At 42.4% G+C, this 19,491-nt stretch overlaps 1 protein-coding gene and 1 long non-coding RNA gene across 19 annotated transcripts in view; one reads left to right on the top strand and one right to left on the bottom strand.

Moving 5' to 3' along the window:
- The window catches only part of WWOX (WW domain containing oxidoreductase), a 946,355-nt gene that overhangs the window by 885,920 nt on the left and 40,944 nt on the right, over positions 1 to 19,491 (bottom strand). For all 9 annotated transcript variants that reach the window (XM_072819185.1, XM_072819191.1, XM_072819250.1 and 6 more), the window contains one exon: positions 13,403 to 13,509. In XM_072819185.1, coding sequence (XP_072675286.1) covers positions 13,403 to 13,509 — 107 coding nt within the window. The remainder of the gene's footprint in view (positions 1 to 13,402; positions 13,510 to 19,491) is intronic.
- Positions 9,376 to 19,491, top strand: part of LOC140629752 (uncharacterized) — a 49,022-nt gene continuing 38,906 nt past the window's right edge. For all 10 annotated transcript variants that reach the window (XR_012027579.1, XR_012027573.1, XR_012027598.1 and 7 more), the window contains exon 1: positions 9,376 to 9,748. This is a non-coding gene — a long non-coding RNA (uncharacterized lncRNA). The remainder of the gene's footprint in view (positions 9,749 to 19,491) is intronic.

Genomic DNA, 19,491 nt, shown 5'->3' with positions numbered 1-19,491 from the left:
AATAATTAGGGTTCTCAGACTTGACAGTTTCTTTCCTTGCTTATTCTTACTCTCCCAGCATAATTATTATGAGCCTCTCCTTTGGCTCTCAGCATTTCCCGATTGGAACAATGAATTGTCTGAACACCCTACTTCTGAGAGAGGGTTACAGATAAGTAAACATGTTTCTATTTTCATAGAGTTTCTAAGAGTGAGAACCATGTTCCCCCCAAATTTGTTGAAGGTTCTCAGAGCAGGAGACATTGGAAGGAGTGATTATTTTTATCCTTTGGGACTTGGTAGTTGGATTTAAAAGCAGTCTTTGAATGTCAGGAAATAAGCAAGTACAGTGAGCATCACTCTCATCTTTTGCAGCTCATGGCTGCCACTCGAACCCTGCTGACCCGAGGCATGGCTAACACCGTCTCCGGCCTCAATGCTCCCCTCTCTATTTCATTCTGAGCATCCAACTTTCTGCATCATCATGTGTAGACCTGCATCATGCCCACTTGGATCTTTCAATGGCTGTCAGGACTGAGAGAATAAAGCCCATTCTCCTAGTAGAACAGAATCCAACGTCTTGAACAATCTGGCTTCAAATGGCAACTTCCGGCCTCTTCTCCAACACTACATCCAAACCTGACTATTCCCCCTTCCTTCTGCTCATGCTCTTCCTTACAATGGAATGCACCCCCATCATCTCAGCTGACTACAGCCTGCCAATAGCTCCTTCTTCAAGGATCCTGCTTTGAAGCCCCTGGGGAAAGCATCTTTCATGAATCCTAAAAGTACCACTCTTACCACGCTCACTGGGTACTATAACCTATGTCAGTAGCCAGCGAGCATAGTGATGACAATATTCTAAACTGTTTTTTTAACACCCACTATACCAAGGACATAGAAGATATTTAATAAATATTTGTACCATTAAAAAAAATAGTGTGAAAATCTGTAGGCTAATTAGCAAACTGGGTTGTGAGAACATCTAATTTTTGTAAGCAGAGATAAAAATCTGCCCTGCCCTTTTATAATTAAAAAAAAAAAAGCAATCAATCAATCAATCAATCAAACAGCCTGAGAATTATAGAGGGGTGTTTCTCAACTTTTATATGAATCAGAGTCTCCTGGAGGGATTCCAAAACACAGACTGCTAGGCCCCACATCCAGACATTCTAATCCCTTAGGTATTGGGGTGGGGCCCAAGAATTTGCATTTTAAACAAATTCAGTGGTGACACTGCGGCTGAGGAGCTCTGGGTCAGAAGGGGTTTGAGTGGCACTGTGGAAGTTTCTGCAGCATTGGAAACCACCGGGATTAATGAAATGAAATGAAACGCTACTGAGACCATTACAGATGTGCTCTCTCCCTTCCTTAAAAATAGCACCCTCCCACCCAACCCCCTTCATTTTTGTCTTCATATTGCTTACAATTTGATGTAGATTTTAAGCGTCCTGTAATTCATCAACTAATTCTCTCCTGGCTACACATTCCAAGTAATTAAAGTTCAGTAATAACTTACTCTTTCTGCTCCAGCACCTGCATTTCATTTGTTTATTTTCCCAGAGTCATAAATCTGAAAGGCTGTCAAAGTGCCACAATATTAGTGCAATAATCAAAGTTAATTAGTCCCTCTCAATAAACAACAACAAAGCCATTACAAAGATGCATTGAAGTTTCTCCCAGCTACCCAGTTTACAGATCACATTGTAGTTGGAACAATTAGACTCTGAGAATTGCTGGGTAAATGAGCGCAGTGTTCTTTAGTCATTTAAAAGGAGACCGTGCTCTTCATTCACACTGATTCATTAACTCCAGGGAAGGCAAAGCGAGCCTGGGCTCCGCATCTGCGCCCGCTGAAGGATGCCGGAACAGACGGAGCTCTCCCCAGCTGCCAAGCCTTACCAGGCGCATCCCAGACTCCAATAATGAAAGAGGACAGAGGTTGCAGAGTGAGGAGAGGGGCCAGCCTGACCGCCAACTTTTAGTAACCCGATGTCTTCAATAACTTTTGATTTATTATTTAGGGAATTTGAGAGATGGGGTTACCAGGCAGATTCTGATGAGAAGGCAGCCTAGGGAAACTCAGAGGGCAGGACCAGAGCCGGTGGATAGGATACACTCAGAGGAAGATGCTGCCTTCAATATAAGAGAGAACAGTGTAATTGAGAGGGGCTGCCAAGGGAGGGAGGAGCTTACATATCACTGGAAGAGTACAAGCCATAGCTGGAGGAGCTCTGCTCGGGGATGCTGTGTACGTGGTCTGCACAACTCAAAGGGTCAAACGAGGTGACTTGGACAGTTGACACCTCCATAAAAAAAATGAAGGTTCCTTGCTTTTGGAAGCAATGACTGGGTGAGTGTTCATGTCTTGTCCTCTGAATTCATTCATTGTCCAGTTCCTCTCCAGAGATCCTTCTCCCCTTGAAGCCATGACTCCTGTGCACATTACCCATTGCTATGCATCATATTTCCCCCAAAGCGCAGTGGCTTAAAACGATTAAGTATTTCTACCTCACCAAGTTCCACAGGTCAGGAATCCTAAGTGAGTCTGACTCAAGATCTTTCATGAGGTCACTGTCAACTGACAGCCGGAAGTCCCCTGCAGGCTTGAGGAGGCAGGAGGACCCCAAGAAGGCTCATTCCCAAGGCTTTCGGCAGGAGGCTTGGGTTCCTCGTCATGTGGGCCTGTCCACAGGGATGCATGAGTGTCTTCACAACATGGCCACTGGCCTCCTCAGAGGGAATAATCCAGGACAGCAAGCAAGGAGGAAGCTGCATGCCTTTATGACCCTCCCTGGGGGTCCTACTCCCTCATTTCTGCCATGTGCTACTTATTAAGTTTATCACTAAGTACAGCCCACATTCAAGGGGAGGAAAATCAGGCTCCACCTCCTAAGAAGAGGGTATCAAAGAATGGATGGACAGATCATAAAACCAACATGGATACTTGTGAGGCTTCCTTTTTTAGGATCTCTAAAAGTGAGTCACATCCGCACCCCAGGGTGACTAAGTGGCAGGGACGAGTATCCAATGAATGCCCTGGGGTCACAGTTTTTCTCCACTTCTCTCCCGCAGCAACCCCAAGCTCTGCAAAAGGGCAGCCAGCTCCATACCATCGGCATCTGGGGTGTAGACCACCACCTCGCCACCCCCTGGGGATGGAAGGAAACCATCCATCATTACTTCATCTGAATATTAACTGACACAATGATGAGAAGATGAAAACAGGCTTGCTATGTCCTAATACTCTGATCATTTATTGTAAAAAAAAAAAAAAAAAAAAAAAAAGTCATTTTCCAAAAAAGATTTCTGATATATTTGTCGAATTTAGGGATGTGATGAACAAGTCAGCCTCTCCTGAAGCTACCATTTCTTGAGTCTTTACTACATGCCACATTCTGTACAAAAGAGCCTTCTGAGACCCCAAGTGGCTCATTGAACCCAGAACATTTTATTCACTATGTCATCGGCTTATTATAAAACAATGTCACTCAAGAACAGCCAGATAGAAAAGATGCAGAGGGCAAGGTGTGTGAGAAAGGGCACAAGCTTCTGTGCCCTCTCCAGGGGCACCACTCTCCAGGATCTCCATGCATTCACCAACCCAGGAGCTTCATGAACCCTCTCCTTTTTGGGTTTTTACAGAGGCTTCATTACATAGGCATGATTAAGTCATTGGCCACTGATGACTGAACTTCATCTCCAGCACCTCTCCCCTCCCCAAAGGTCAGGGTGTGGAACTTGAAGTTCTAACCTTCTAATCACACAGTGGGCTCCACGGAAAATCAGCCCCCATCCTGGCTGGGGTTCAAAACTCACCTCATTAATATAACAGAAGACACCCTCCAGGGCTCTCACCACTTAGGAAAGTCCAAGGCTTTTGGGAGCTCTGTGCCAGAAACAAGGAGGAAGACCAAATGTATGTTTCTTATCACACATCACAAGATCACTATATGTGTTATTTTACTTCATCCTCACCATGAGGGAGAACAATTATTAGCACCATTCTGCATGTAAAAAAGCCATGGTTCAGGGATGCCTGGGTGGCTCAGTGGTTGAGCATCTGCCTTCGGCTCAGGATATGGTCCCGGAGTCCTAGGATCGAGTCCCATATCGGGCTCCCTGCATGAAGCCTGCTTCTCCCTCTGCCTGTGTCTCTGCCTCTCTCTCACTCTGTGTCTCTCATGAATAAATAAATAAAAACTTAAAAAAAAAATCCACGGTTCAAAGACATAACCAAATTTGCCCAAGGATACCCAGTGAGCATGTGTTCAAACGAGGATACAATCCCGAGTCAGAATGACTTCCAAAGCTGAGGTTCCCTTTACTCCACTGGGCTGCCTCCCTATAAATTAAAAATTAGTCTATTTTAAATATACATTTGAAATAAACCCTAACCTATTACAGTGTGTGCTGCCCCATTCTGAGACTGGCTGCCTCATCTGCACTGTATCTCTGCATTTGTCCTTGTGTAGGAGGTTTTACCATCTCTTCTCTGTTCAATCTAACACCTGCAATATCTGAGACTCTCTGTAAATGCCCCATAATAAATTTGAAAAACAGTCCCTAGCATGTTTTTTCTCTCTTAAGTAATGGAGCCTAAATGCCTAGTGGCCAGAAGCAGGCCTTAGAGCCATTAGCTGAGCACCATCTCAAGAGGAGATCCGTCCCTTCAAACTATGTCAAAATTGCTTAATAAGAACTCAGGGGACCCCGTATTAATGAAAGGATGCATCTGCTTTGGGTTTCACATGATTGGGAGTGATGGTTTGGAGCCAGCCACCTATGCTTGACTTCCACTCTTTAAAACTCCACAGTTAATCACAGCCCTTGTTATACAAAGGTTACAATGGATATAAAGTTTGAAAGATTTAATTCAAGACTGCGAGTGGTGGCCAGGGGAAAAAAAAGAATGTGGAAGGAAGACACAGAGACAATGATCAAAGAACAATGAATAGCACCCAAGACTATGTCAATGCGAAATGTTCAGAATGAGAAATGAACTGGAAAACTTGAAGGACAGGACCGGGCACAAGTCTGAGGCAATCTGCAAAGAGAGAAAACTCAGAATATTTTAGCAACAATTAAGTCAATGAGGGGGATGCATAATTTATTATCTGATAAAGAATCTTTCCTGAGTTTTTGACAAGAAAGGTCAAATAAGCAACGCAAGTAGAACAGTAAACACTATAAACACTGCTTGAAGTGGAAGTCTGGGAAGGAGAGCAAATTTGGTGAGGCGAGGTTCATCAGATCCATCAGATTACCAAAAGGGACCCTGGAAGCTCTCTTTCCTGGGGAAGCACAGGTTATCATTATCAGGAACAGAGAAATATTCACACATAAACTTGCAAACCTCTATGAATTCAATCTTTGGCTAAGACTTTAAAAAAGTGAGGCCAGTCTTTTTACAGAACATATACCAGGAATTTTGGATTAAGTGACAAGATGGCTTTGGCGTCAGGCAAATACGGCTTCGTACCCAGGATCCACTTCACAGCTCCCAGCTAGGTGAGCTTAGACAAGCCTTTTCACCCTGGCTAGCGTCCAATGCCTCATTTGCAAAGTGGGTTTAACACATAACATAGATATTTCATTGCTAAATGCTAAGCATTGTGCCTTGTAGAGAGACAAATATGAATACACAACCCTGTAGGCAGGGAATGATAATAACGTGACATTTTGAAAATGGAAGTGTCCTAAGGGAGAACTCTAAAACTTTACCTTCACCTTTGTGTGTGTGTGCGTATGCTTATTGATTTAAGCAAGTGGTTTATATAGTTCTTGCTGGTTCGCAGACTTATTTATATCATACTTTATTTATTGAAAATCCAATACTACACATAAAAACAATTTTTAAAGCAAAGAAATGAGGAACCAATCTAGAAGCTGATTTAAGATGAATTTTTCCCAATAATCTTCAACTATTCATAATATTAATAGTCTTTATATTTTTCGTTTAGCTAAAGATCATTCAAAACAATGGGGATGAGCCCTATAACTTGTGATGCTTTGAATGATGATCATCTTTCCTGAGCCAGGTCACCAGATTAGACAGGCATCAAGAGCTGTTTGCCTCCTCTACAACATGCACATACTGCATAAAAGAAGGCATCACACCTAAGGTCTGTGAAGTCAAATTAAGGATTTAAGCTTTTATTCTCAGAGGGGAAATTACAAACTCCAAAGCTATACCAGATCATAAAGTCACTGAGTACAATTTGAGGGAGCCTAACAGTAGCTGGAATCTTCCAGTGGTCCTCAAAAGTGCAAGCCACTTATTGCTTGGCATCCTGCCCCATCACTCTTAATATCATGTCATGAAAACATAGGGTGCTGGTATCTATTAAAAGCACAGCAAAGTATCAAACCCATGTGCCAAATACACTGGTTGGTACCAAGTCCTCCTTATCTGCAAATACTACTAAAACCATTATTTCCGATACTTACCTGCAGGGCTGCAATATGACATGACACCATCAGCTTTCTACATGCCTTCCCTCCAATGAGATAAACAGCCCCAGTATCAAGTCTATCGAAGATGGCAATAATTATGACACTTCAGTCCAGCCAGCATCAAACTGTGTGGTTACAATCAACCAGGCATGCGCTCTCCCTAACACATGCATATCCCATTACCTCTGACTAATAAATCTTTTCTTTTTACCCCTCATCTCTCTGCTTTTTCAATAACCATTTTGGTATAAGCCATCGCTAGCTGTTCCTGATGACTGATCCCTTAATCATCTTTCCTAAATATATGCAAAGTGTATTTCTTTGTAAATACAAAAGAAAAAGCAATCTCATAAATAATTAAGATGGCTTTTCAAATGACAGTTGAGTGCTAATATGAGCTCCACTGGAAAATACTAATCAACAAACTAAATACACATCTAATAAAATGTAGGAGTCCAGATACAGGAAGACAGAGAAAGAATTCATTGCAACTCCATTTGAATCATGCTGATAAACATCCTCCCTACAGCTCCTCTTGTAGCCAGTTGGAGAGGTTAAGAAGAGTAAGCATCATTTGTACCTTCATGTATGAATAAGAAATTATTATTGTTGTTATTAATAGCAGCAAATAAAATGTAATTGACTACTCAATCTACCCCCAGCAATGTGTTAAATACTACACATGCATATGGTCAGTGCATTTAATACTCACACTTATGTCTCCCGACATAGATATTATTATTTGGATTTTACAGATAAAGAAACCATGGCTGGAGAAGAAACTCACCCAAGATCATAGGGTATATATGCTTCTAAGGTTTGCCACTATAACACAGCATATTTTATAGCAATGGTAGTCAGCTGGAGATGATTTGCCCTACGAAGGGACACTGGCCCAGGAGGCATCCCGAGGACCACCCAGCCTGCCTTCTCTAGATCTCTTGGGAGTCTTGGTTAAATTACTCATGAGAAAACAAGAGCAGCTGAGCTGGATCCCTATTGCATTCTCCTGGCCAAATGCATGTCATCCTAACCAGTCTAGAAGACCTGAAGTCTAGGCGAAATAAAAACACAAGTTAGAAAAGCATGGGCTTGAAGTCTTCCTTGGGGACCAAAGCTTCTCACCAAACTAAACATAGTTGAGTCACTCCTCCCTTATGATAGGGGAACAGGTCCAAGCTACATTCTGAGGAATTAGGAGTGGGTCACATAATAACTCCAAGGGAAGGCTATTAGCCCCTCTTCCCAGGCCAGGCCACTTCTGCCCACCTCACTGGTCATCTCCATCTCCAGTAGATGCTAGAGCTTCAGAACATTCACTGGGCCCTGTTTCACTAATGGGCAGCCTCTATGTGTGAACTCTCTTACAGGATAAGCAACTGAGTAAGGGCCTGGCACACATGAAGCAGGCTGTCCTGCCCCACTCTTTTGATCCCCCAGCAACTCTAGCCATGACCCCACCCCTTTTTCTCCTGCACACAACTGGTAGGTAAGCGGGTGACCTCAGGCCCAGCTGCTTTAGCTCTATTCAACCTGCTTCCTCCCCAGGCCCAGAAGCTTTAGTTCCCAAGTTTTAAAAATCTAAAATTCAGGAATGGTAATAAGGTGAGAGAAGAGAGAGGAAGTAGGGGAGGCCCCACTTAGAATCTTTAAGGTGCTCCACATTGGGCTGCTGGAGTCTGGTTGGGGCTGTTTATAAAGTGCATTTTGACACCTGATCAACTATTGTTCTTTGCATATAACCCCCCAAAGAGGTCATTAGATTTCAGGATGGAGAGTGGGATGGGCCATACTTCCATAAACATGGCAACACAGCACAGCAGGGATTCAGACACATCTATCAGTGTCCTAAACGTAGAGAACTCACATGGAATCTTAGCATACAGACAGTGCTGCTACATAAAACAGAAGCCACTCTATCCTGAAAACAGGAAAGTAAACTTCCTGCTCAGCCAGCCATATCGGCTCCTTGGAATACCTAGGAAAAAATTAGGTGCTTGTCTTAGAGTGAGGGGACACTAGTCCATAATCCACTTAAGAATGTGAAGGGATAGATCACATCCTCCTACCAAGGACCCCTTAACAACACAGGCACTGAACCCCAGTTCCAGAGATCCTTTATTTAAATATGAATGGGGAATGATGGGCCTCCCTACCCTCCCTCCTTTCTAAATTATGCTAAATGGATTGGCCTTTTAAGAGGGTGGTTTACTTCTCTACTGTCCACGTTATCTAATTTTAATTGTTTTCAATTCTTATTACTAACTTTCAAGCATCCAAAACATCTCAGCAGGAGGGCATTTTCCCATGAAATAATTATTAGTAGTTGTAATTTCATATAGGCTCTTAATATAATTCCATATGGAATGTGTTTTCATTTAATAAGTTATATTTTACTAAATAGCCAGAGCCCCCCAAAAGTGGTTTGAGAACTCTATAAAGGATGTCTTCAATGAAAAGGGACTGCTTAAGACAATGAGGTAAATCAGTGTTGCTTCCCATGAGAAATTAGGGTTAATCCTGAAATTAATCCCTCAAATAGCATCTAGCAATTCTGAACACAAAGCCTGAAAGGTAATAAACATGCATGATGCCAAATGTGGTAGAAAAGCTGGGCCATGAAGTAGACAGACTTTGGGTTTGAAGACCAGATTGACCAACTGTGCCAGGAGCCTGCCTCTACACTCATCAGCTGTGTGTCTCTGGGAGGGTCCCTTCACCCTTCTGAGCCGCCATTGGCTCTTATGTAAAATGGAGAAAACCAGGCTCTTGCATCTCCTGAAGAGGGATATAAAGTGCCTCACCTGGCACTTTATATGGGACTCTCTATAAAGGATGGTTGTTAGATGCCCTATGGTAAGCATAGAATCATGTCCCACTGGCTTAGAGGCAGACATCAATGTTCTGGAACACGGCAATTCTAGAATGTGCCATGGAGGCAGGAACAGAAAGACCAGGCAGGGAAGAACACGTTGGGGAAGGCAGCATGAACTCCATCTCCAGAGCCAAGCTGAGAATGCCCACAGAGCCCTGGCACATACAAGCCAATGCTGAGCCAAACAGCCCACAGACTTCTGAGTGAGCTTTTGCTGCAACAAAAAACTTTGGATCATTTCGAGAGCTTCCCGTGAGGCGCCAATATGCTGCAGTACCTTCCCAGCTCTGCTACTGATAGGATTCATACCAGATAAAGTATGAACACGCTCAAGCTGGCTAGCAGCTGGAAAAACTGGAGTCAATCAAATTGACCTTGAGAAACACAAGAAGGTGGCATTTAATGATGTGCCAGATCGAGTCCCTGCCCAGAGAGGAGGTAAGCAAGGGCCTGAAGGAAGCCAGCCCAGCACGCACCAAGGGTGGGGTGGCGAGGGGAGCTCCAGGTGGATCACGGAGGCAGGTTCACACACACTGGGCACTACGGTAATAGAGCACTGACACGAAATGGCTTTCGGTGCTATATTTGAGCTTCCATAATCATAGTCTAGGGGGAATGAGGAAATGGTGTAATGATACTCGCAGACAACTAGCAGACAGATGAGAGATGATAAAGAGGTTAAGTTTATAACTTACAAAATTTGATTTAAATGTTGGAAACAGCATGTGAGTATTAGTTTTGGTTTTCTTCCCATTTCCTTTACTTATGTGTCGGACAGTGAATATTTTGGGGGTAACTCTTTCTCTGAGAGCAGCACTGTTTGCCGGTCGACCTCAGGTTACTGATATTACAAAACGAAAGCAGGCAATGATGCATTCTGTCATCAGAAACGGACGCCCAGAGACCCAATTATGGCTTACGACGCAAGGAAGAAAAACTAAATGGTGGATCTTTACACTCATACCAGTCAACCTTCTTTGTCAGAGGTGAGAAACCTGAGACACAAAACAGATTTGAAGGCTCTTGCCAAGGCCCCACAGGCAAGTAGGGAACACCCAGGATTTGCTGCCTCTCTTCATCAAACAACAGTTATAATGGGTTAAACACAGATGTATCTATGCTCAGACACAAGAAGATAATTATTTTTAAGATTTTTTTTTTTTTTTTGACAGAGTGAGAGCACAGCAGGCAAAAGGAGAGGGAGAAGAAGCAGGCGCCCAGATGAGCAAGGAGCCTGACTCAGTGCTCCATCCCAGCACCCTGGGATCATGACCTGAGCTGAAAGCAGATGCTTAACTGACTGAGCCACCCAGGTGTCCCATGAAGAGAATTTTTAAAATGCATAAACATTGGTGCTTTAATATTACCTTGCAAGACAGGTTAAAATATTCATATCATTATACAATACAGTTCTTACAGTATCACTAGGGCCACTGAATTTCATTTTTTTCCAGTTTAAAATCAAATGGCAAAACGTTATAGGTTAGACACCATTCGTTGCTAAACAATAGTACTCTTCCACTTTGACAATGGGGACAGAAACCACTACGACTCCACTAGATAACAACTGGGAACTGCAACCAAAATTTTAAATACAAATGCCTTTTGAATCAATGAGTCCACTATTAAGATTGTGCCCTATGTCACTCACAGAAGCACATATGAAGAATGCTCATTGCAGCACAGTTTAGACCCAATTTTGGGTGAAAATACAGGAGACTGAACTTTAAGAGAGCATCACTTGGAATAGCAAAACCGGACAAACAATCTAAAAGTCCAGCAAAAGGAAAGCTGCTCAGATAAATTAGAGCACAAGCACACAATGGAGATTATATAGCAGTTAAAAACAAGGTGGACCTATATGCACTGATAATAAAAGATCTCCTAATGGTATAAAGTGAAAAAAATCAAAGTTTGTAACGGCATGTGCATATTTGCCAGTATATACAAGAAATGGTAAATATTTCTCTTCCAAAAGGACTGAGAGGGACTTTCACTATTTGATACCTTCCCAGTGCTGCATGAAGATTCAGACAATATGCACGTTACCATCTGTTCACCTGTACATCTCTAAAGGTGATTATATCACCTAATATAGACTATTACTTAACTGTAGAGTTACAGAGATGCTCAGAGCATCAGAGCATGCTCAGAGAAAAAAAAATGGGCCCTGTATTTTTTTTAATGTAACTCAAAACTAAAGGATCCAGAGAACTTAAAACAATTGAAATACACTAAATTTGAAATATTTCATTTAAAATATACTGTAAAAAAAGCAGAAACAAATCTTCCTTTACTTAACTTTGATAACTTTTCAGCCTAGAACATCAGATGTTCTCCTAAAGTAACCATGGTCTGTTTCTTCCAATGGCAAGAAATCTTCCACAGCGTTCAGAAAACCAAGACATCTTCTTAAAAAAAAAAAAAAAAGTGGAGTACCTGGGTGGCATAGTCTGTTGAGCATTCAACTTTTTGCTTCAGCTCAAATTGTGATCTCAGGGTCATGAGATGGAGCTGGGCATCATTGAACTCTGCATTCAATGCAGAGTCTGCTTTGGATTCTCTATCCCTTGCTCTGCCCCTCCTGCTCTTGCTTTCTCTCTCTTTCAAATAAATAAATCTTTTTTTAAAAAAGAAAAATAAAAGGAGAGAGAAGAAAAGAAAAAGAAAACAAAGACAGCCTTGGGAAGGATCATCCCACCCCCTTTATGTTCTGCTCCCAGCTTCGCAAGTATCTCCTCCTTCTCTTCCCCCTCCTCCTCCCAGGGCCGCACACAGGCCATTCCCCTTGCCCAAGTGGACCTTACCCTCTTTCTTTCTCCACTTCTCCAGGTCTTTCCTGAGATCTGGAAATACTGAGATCAGCTCAGTCGCTTTCTTCTCAGAGACTCCAAATGTCCCCCACCTAGAGGCCTTATTCATCATTTTGGAGTACTCATACTTCCTAATACCTAGTATCATTATTTCACATTTGCATTGATGTTTATGTGTCTTTGGTTAAATCTGATTTCCACTCTGGGCTGAAAGCTGTACAGAGACAGTGTAGTAGCCCCCAGAACCCAGGACAGGGTACACATCCTAAACCTGAATAAATGACAAATGAATAAATGAACACAGTCTATGCTTCACACTAAAGCCCAGTGATCATGCTACAAAAGTGATCACCCTGTGCTACTCTGACTCAAACTCTCCACTGTCTTTTTTCTTACTGGCTCTAAGGCCCTAGTGACACCCCACAGCACCTCTGTCACCTCCTCCCCTGCCACCTGGCTCCAGCCACACTAGCCTCCCTGCCAAGCCTGAATCCTCCAAGCACACTCCTCCTTCTGAGCCTTGGCACATGCTGTTCCCACCGCTTACAACACATGTCCCTCCTTTACTTAATTCAAGTCTCATGTCAAATGTCACCACGTCAGAGGCTTCTCTGCTAAGGATCCAAACCAAAATGGCCCACGCTCTAACTCTTCATCCCTCGCTCTGCTTTCCTGTGTTTCATGTGTTTAAAACAACCTGGCAGTATGCTGAATATTAAACTGAATTATCCCTTATGGTCTGTTTCTCCTTACCTAGAAAGTAAGCCCAAGGGAGGGCAGGGGTTTTGTTCTGACTAATATGCTATATCCTTAGCCTCATGAGGACTGCGAACCCTCAATAAATGTTTATGCACAGACGTCTCAATATGAAAATCCACACAGAGAGAGAAAAGTGAAAAGTAAAAAACAGACACAGGGTTAAAGCGCACCCTCTCCTAACCTTAAAAACCATAAGCATAACAAAGTCTTAGCTGCATATGCGGGCATTAACCACATTTTATTTTTCTTAATAAATGAGCCGAATGAGTAAACATTCTCAAACCTCTGAATAATAAAGCAGATGACATTGACAATGAACCATAAACAAACGTGTGGATAATAACAGTCTTGCTTGTCCTTTCATTCATAAAATAAACAAAGTGAATATGACTTTAAAAATAAAGAAAACATTATTCCAAGAGCAATAAACTTTATGCGCTGTACTAAAACCTCCATGTGTTTATCCCAGCGTGTGTATTTGACAATTAAAAAAAAAGGGGGGGGTCAAGGACTTGCTTACCCATTCTCCTAAAATCTGTGACACAGCTTCATTGGCCCTTGTCATATTCCTACAGGCGAGGATCACATGTGCACCATGGAGGGCAAAAGACTTGGCAGTTTCAAACCCTATGGTTTAAAGGAAAGTCAACATTAGAAAACACAAATGCAAAACATTGACTCAGCTGAATGTCCTTTATTGAGCACCGTGCACATTACCATAGTAGCTCTCAGCCAGCGGCAATCTGTCCCCTGGTAGACAGTTGCAAATATCCAGAGACATTTTCAGTGGTCACAATTGAGGACAGGGTGCTATTGGCATCTCATGGGTAAAGTCCAGGGATGCTACAAAATATACTACAAAGCACAAGACAGCCCCCACCACAAAGAACCATCTGGCCTAAAGTGTCAACACTGCTGAGGTTGAGAAAACCGATCCCAGGAATACAGCTATTCCCAAGGTGTAGGATAAACCACAGGAGAACTACAGCACAGCGCACCATATAACAACCACTTAATATGAGCAGATCCTGCACTAAATATAAAGAGTAAGGATATATAAAGACTCAGACGTGGTCACTGCCCTCAAGGAGTTCACAGTCTAATAAGAAAAAACAGACCTGAAAAAGAAAACAAACATACAACATTTTTATTATATGTTCTGGATGGGATACTCTGTGTCGTGCTATATGCATGCAACAATGGCAGCCTGGGGTTCTCCCAATGGAGAACAGTTAGAAGAGCTGGACAAAACAACACACATACACACACACATGCACGTACACACGCACACATGTGCATGCACACATCCTTGAAAGCATCAATCAGAGGGACACTATGAGTGAGGATCCGGGACCTGGAAAAGCGGAAAAGCTAAAAAAGGTGAGCCAGCTTTGGTGCTCCAGTGAAAAGTATGCCCAGTGAAAAGTATTCTTCAAAAGTGAAGGTAAACATTTTTTTTAAACACAAAGCAAACTAAAAGCTGAGAGGCTATGTCACCAGCTATGGCCATATCCATATACTAGAGGAGACATTCAGGACACTCTTCAAGCAGGAGGAAAATGACCCTAGAAATCTGGAGGTGGAGAAAGTAACAAAGAGTAACATAAAAGGCAAGTTTATGGAAAAATCTAAATGATAACAGTAACACATAACCTAGGAAAAAATCTATATAAAGAAAAGCCTCAAAATGAGAACTCTGGATCCATGTTTTCAATAGACAAGCTACCAAACATGTAAGAAAATTAAAACACTTATCTTCCAAAAATTATTCCACATAATTGAAAAAGAAGAAAAACTCCACTATTTTGGTTTTTAGATTTTATTTACTTATTTGAGAGAGAACGAGCAAGCGAGCACAAGGGGGGGAGGGGCTAAGGGAGAGGGAGAAGCAGACTCCCCACTGAGCAGAGAGCTCAACACAGGGCTCAATCCCAGGACCCTGGAATGATGACCTGAGCTAAAGGCAGACTCCCAACTAACTGAGCCACCCAGGCGCCCCCCAAAACTCAACTATTTTATAAGCCTCAAACTCTAAGGTCATTAAGGAAGTGTGAATAATAATGAAATACTATTACATACCTAACACTATGATGGCTAAAATTTTAAAAAAAAAAAAAATTTAAGTATATGTTGGCAAAGACGTAGAACAACTAGAACTCTTATAAAGTCTAATTCCAGAGCCTGATCCCTACACCACTGCTCTAACCATAAAACAGTATGTCTTATAAGCTGTGTGGAAAGACCACACTGAGTACAGCACAATGACAAAGGAATCAATTCTACTAGAGGGAGCAACATTGTAATTCAGCCAAAGCCATGTCAAATGACCACAGACTATTGTTTCCTAGACACTGTTAATATATATGAAAAATCAGAGTTCCATTCTCATATTGAGGTTGCGATGTGAAAGAGTCCAGCAAAATTCATTCATTCATATCTTCTATATATCTAATCTTCATGGAGGCCAGTCTATTTATATAAACTAGCTTTCAGGGGAAGCCAGCACTGCATAGTGGAAAACTCAGACTCAGGAGTTAACACACTGATGTTGACCCCTGCTCTGGCTATTTATAAGCTCTGGGCTATGCCTTTAACCCATCAGAAACTGAGAGATCATTTCTTAAAATGAGGAGTAAGATAGTAAACTTACACTAAGAGCCTAACATAACAATTGTAGGTAGAAAACAAGTGTTAAATCCCATTCTTTCCAAAATCTTTGGTATAAAGCCTGGGTCTCCTCTCTGATTTGTATGACTTATCAAATACAGCCCAGTCATTATGACCAAAAAATTAACATTTTCTCCTCAACCTGCTCCCAGCAGCAACCCAAGAGCTAAGTGGCTTTAACATCAACCAGAACTTAAGCGAAATTAGCTACAAGACCCACTTTTCCATTTGTGTGACTACTGTCTCCAGAACACACGTGAACTCCACTGTTGGGATAACTTGAGTTATTTTTCAGGCTATGCCAAGTTCTACATCCCAAGATATTCACTTATCATTATCTAAGGACAATATTCTATACCTGAATTTGATGCTAACATGGTGCCCAAAGGATTTCAAATCTGAAATATTTAACATATACATCTGTTTGCAACCTCCTTGGTGTATCTAGTGAAAGCTGTTCGTTGAAGCCATAACTTAGAGCCATTGAGATAAGAAGACAATAATCTGAAATTTACTAATTTTGATCCATGATGCCAATTTTACCACTTACCACTAGTGGCAAAAGGCACCTACATCATTGGAAGAAAGAGAAAGAAGTAAAACACCAGGTTTTGTAGCCCAGCTGTTCCAAAACTGGATAGGGGCATGCATAGGACGAAATCTTGCTGACTGATATGCTACATCCATCAGACTAATGAAATGCTGACAGCCATATGGAGGGAACAGGAAGTGGCCAAAAATGACTTCACCTGCACTCCTAGGACTTTACACACCCAGAAGATCTTGTTGAAATCATGGACTCTGAATCCCTGTGAAATGTCCAGGTTGGAGCAATTATCAGGAATATTTTTCATCACATTTTCATCAGAGAGTATAAAAAGAAAAAAAATAATAAAGTCGGGAAAGATGGTGGACACAAAGCTTGGTCATTCGTCAGTCTTTTTGAGGGACTGAGAGGACATCAAAATGACCCAGGGTCAGGTCAACCCCAGGGCTCTATTTATTGGATTTACCTGTTTAACTATAAACTCCTTAGAATCTGTCCCTTTTTGATCCCTGTATCCCATGGGACTCACACCCAGGAGGATGCAAGACATATCTGCCAAAGGAACAAATGGTTCTTACAGGTTGCTAACAGGCTACAATTCTCGACTATTACAAACAATACAAGTTGTTTCAAACAATATTGATGGTCCTCTGACTTCATTTTTTTTACAATGAATAAATTTTAAAATCCTGCAAAAACAGGGTTCACTGTGATTTTAAATGACACTACCTAGAAATCTATGGGGAAAGAGCACGCCCATTTCCTATCAAAATTTATTTTCCCAAACAAACCTGTTTAAGTCACGCTATCTCAGTTGACAAAATGACCTACGGCAAAGGACTTTTTATTACGAAAAGGCACACACCTGATGTGATGACAGCAACAGGTTGCAGCCACAAGTCTGCACCCTCTCTATTTCACAGAATACCTGCCTGTGGTTACCGTCCAGCCATTTACCGGAGTCGTGTAAAATTACCCTCTGGCTCCTTATCTGAGCAATGCGTTACACATTGCTGGTCTCCTTTTAAAAGCTGCAAGAGACAGCTCCATTTTCTTATCCTTTACAAGTGCCCTTGGAGCCGAAACAAAAGCATGGATATTTCAAAAGATGAAGGTTTAACAAGAAAGGACAATAACACTCCTATAATAAACCATATCTCTAGAGTGTAGAGTTCTATGAAAAAAGAGAGAGAGAAAGAGAGGAAGAAAGAAAGAGAAAGAAAAGTTTAATAATGCTACCTACTGCTAAAGTCTGGGAAAAGCTCATGAGAATAGCATCCCTCGTGCTCCTAATACTGCATCTGATGACCAGTTTAATTAGCTAAAAGTAGTAGCGCTGAGCCAATTTTGCACAGTGCCAAAGTTTGTGCAAAATAATGAAGGCAATGGTTTACTAAATTTAATAACCTGATTCATCTTATAAAAAATTAACTTTATGACAATGTTTAAATTGAACCGGCTTAACTGCATGGAGGTGGCAAGTGTGTTCAGAAGAATATTTAAAGCAAATAATATAAAGAAAATAAAAGACGACATTTTAAAACAACAGGCAGCATCCGCTTTCTAGCACTTGTTACATCTCATCCAATCAGGAAGATTAAGTGGCCATGAAGGTTTAATATCTTGCTGTATAGGGTTTCAAGCTTTGCATACAAACATTAAGGTTCCATAAAAGGGAAAACATATCCCCCCCAAAAAAAATTATTAAATATCCACTTTTCTCACACTCGTTTTCATTCTCTAGAATGGGGGTTACAAACTGGTGATCACAGGACAAGTCAAACCCATGGCCTGTTTTGTTTAGCTCCAACATTGTTTCCCTCGCTCCTCCTCTCCTTTCCTTTCCTTCCTTCCCTCTTCTACTTCCCACCCTCTCTTCCTCCCTTCTTTCCTAATGTGAATTAGTTACCAGCATTAAAAAACCCAGAAGATTATGCATCTGAGGGCCAATGTCCAACATCTCTGAAAAAGCCTACGACTGGACCACACTGGGCCCCCATCCCCCTGCCCATCACAAGCCTGAGATGGGGTCTGTACCCTCCTGTTGGCCATGGTCACCACCCACACCACTGACTTCACCTGCCAGACCACTACAGGCATCTGATGCTCAGACGCACATTATACAAGTAAGATTCATGCTAGAGGGGTACCTGAGTGGCTCAGTGGGTCAAGCATCTGCCTTTGGCCCAGGTCATGATCCTGGGGTCCTAGGATGCAGCCCCATGTTGTGCTCCCTGCTCAGCGGGGAGTCTGCTTCTCCCTTTTCCTCTCCCTATGCCCCTCCCCCAGCCCATGCTCATTCTCTCTCAAATGAATAAAATCTTAAAAAAAAAAAATTCATATAGTGTGTCCTTCTCCGCTGAGCACTGGGTGTCATATGCTATTATGTTGGCAAATCGAACACCAATAAAAAAAAAAAAATACCAAAAAAAAAAAAAAAATCCATGCTAGAGACAATGCCCAAACCTTGCCACAAAACTGCCTCAATTAGTTTTCACACCCAAATGGTCACACCTCAAAGAATGTTTCATGCTGACTACTCAAGATTTGACTTGAACCCTGTCGAGTCCCACTCTGTCAAGCATGAGAAGATCAGGACACCAGCCACCCTCTGGAAGACCTGGCAGCAGGGCTCCACCTTGCACAGGAAATGCATGGTGACAACTCAGGAACCTGCAGGAATTGAATATGTGGTACAAGTTTCATGACCCACCTTCTTGGCATTCCCCAAATGCCACTGAGAGGTAGCAGAAACTCTGGGTGAGAACTATGCTGGAACCAGAGGACGTAAAAAAGAAAGGACGGGTGCATGGCAAGACAAGATCATGGACTGGTGAGGGCCTCATGTGAAGGAAGAATAGGGAACTAGATGGGAGATGAAAGCCTGTCCAGCAAGCAGAAAGTAGGGGACCCTGGTGAGGGGCAGGGAATGGCCCTATGAGCAATAACAATTAGCATCAGTATTTTAATTATGATTCTATCCATTTAAGATATCTCAGGTGGTCATGCAGAAGGTGGGTGAACTTGAGACACTAAAGCCCTGTGACCAGCCAGGAGGGCATGAGGTACCCTCTGAGGCTGAACAGCTAAGAGAAAAATGAGAAAATGATTTGGGAAGCAAACATCTCCAAAGCCTGAAGACAGCCTGAATCCAAGTCTGAGGGGGCACCCCAAGTCTCCAAAGATGCCAGCTGGGCCATGCGAGAGACTGGCCACTGGGTGACTAACCCAGGCAGTGACTATAGAGGAGGACCGGGATTGTGTGTGGTGGTGGAGGGGGCAGACGGAGCAGGTGACCACTCCCAGTGAGACTCACTGGCAGGACATACAGGTGGTGAGGCACAGAATCACAGATTCCTCAGGCACAACGGACATCAGATGGGAACCCCAGTCCC

This window comes from Canis lupus, chromosome 3 (assembly GCF_048164855.1).
Source record: "Canis lupus baileyi chromosome 3, mCanLup2.hap1, whole genome shotgun sequence".
Lineage (NCBI taxonomy): Eukaryota > Metazoa > Chordata > Mammalia > Carnivora > Canidae > Canis > Canis lupus.
This window is presented reverse-complemented; position numbering and strand designations above follow the sequence as displayed.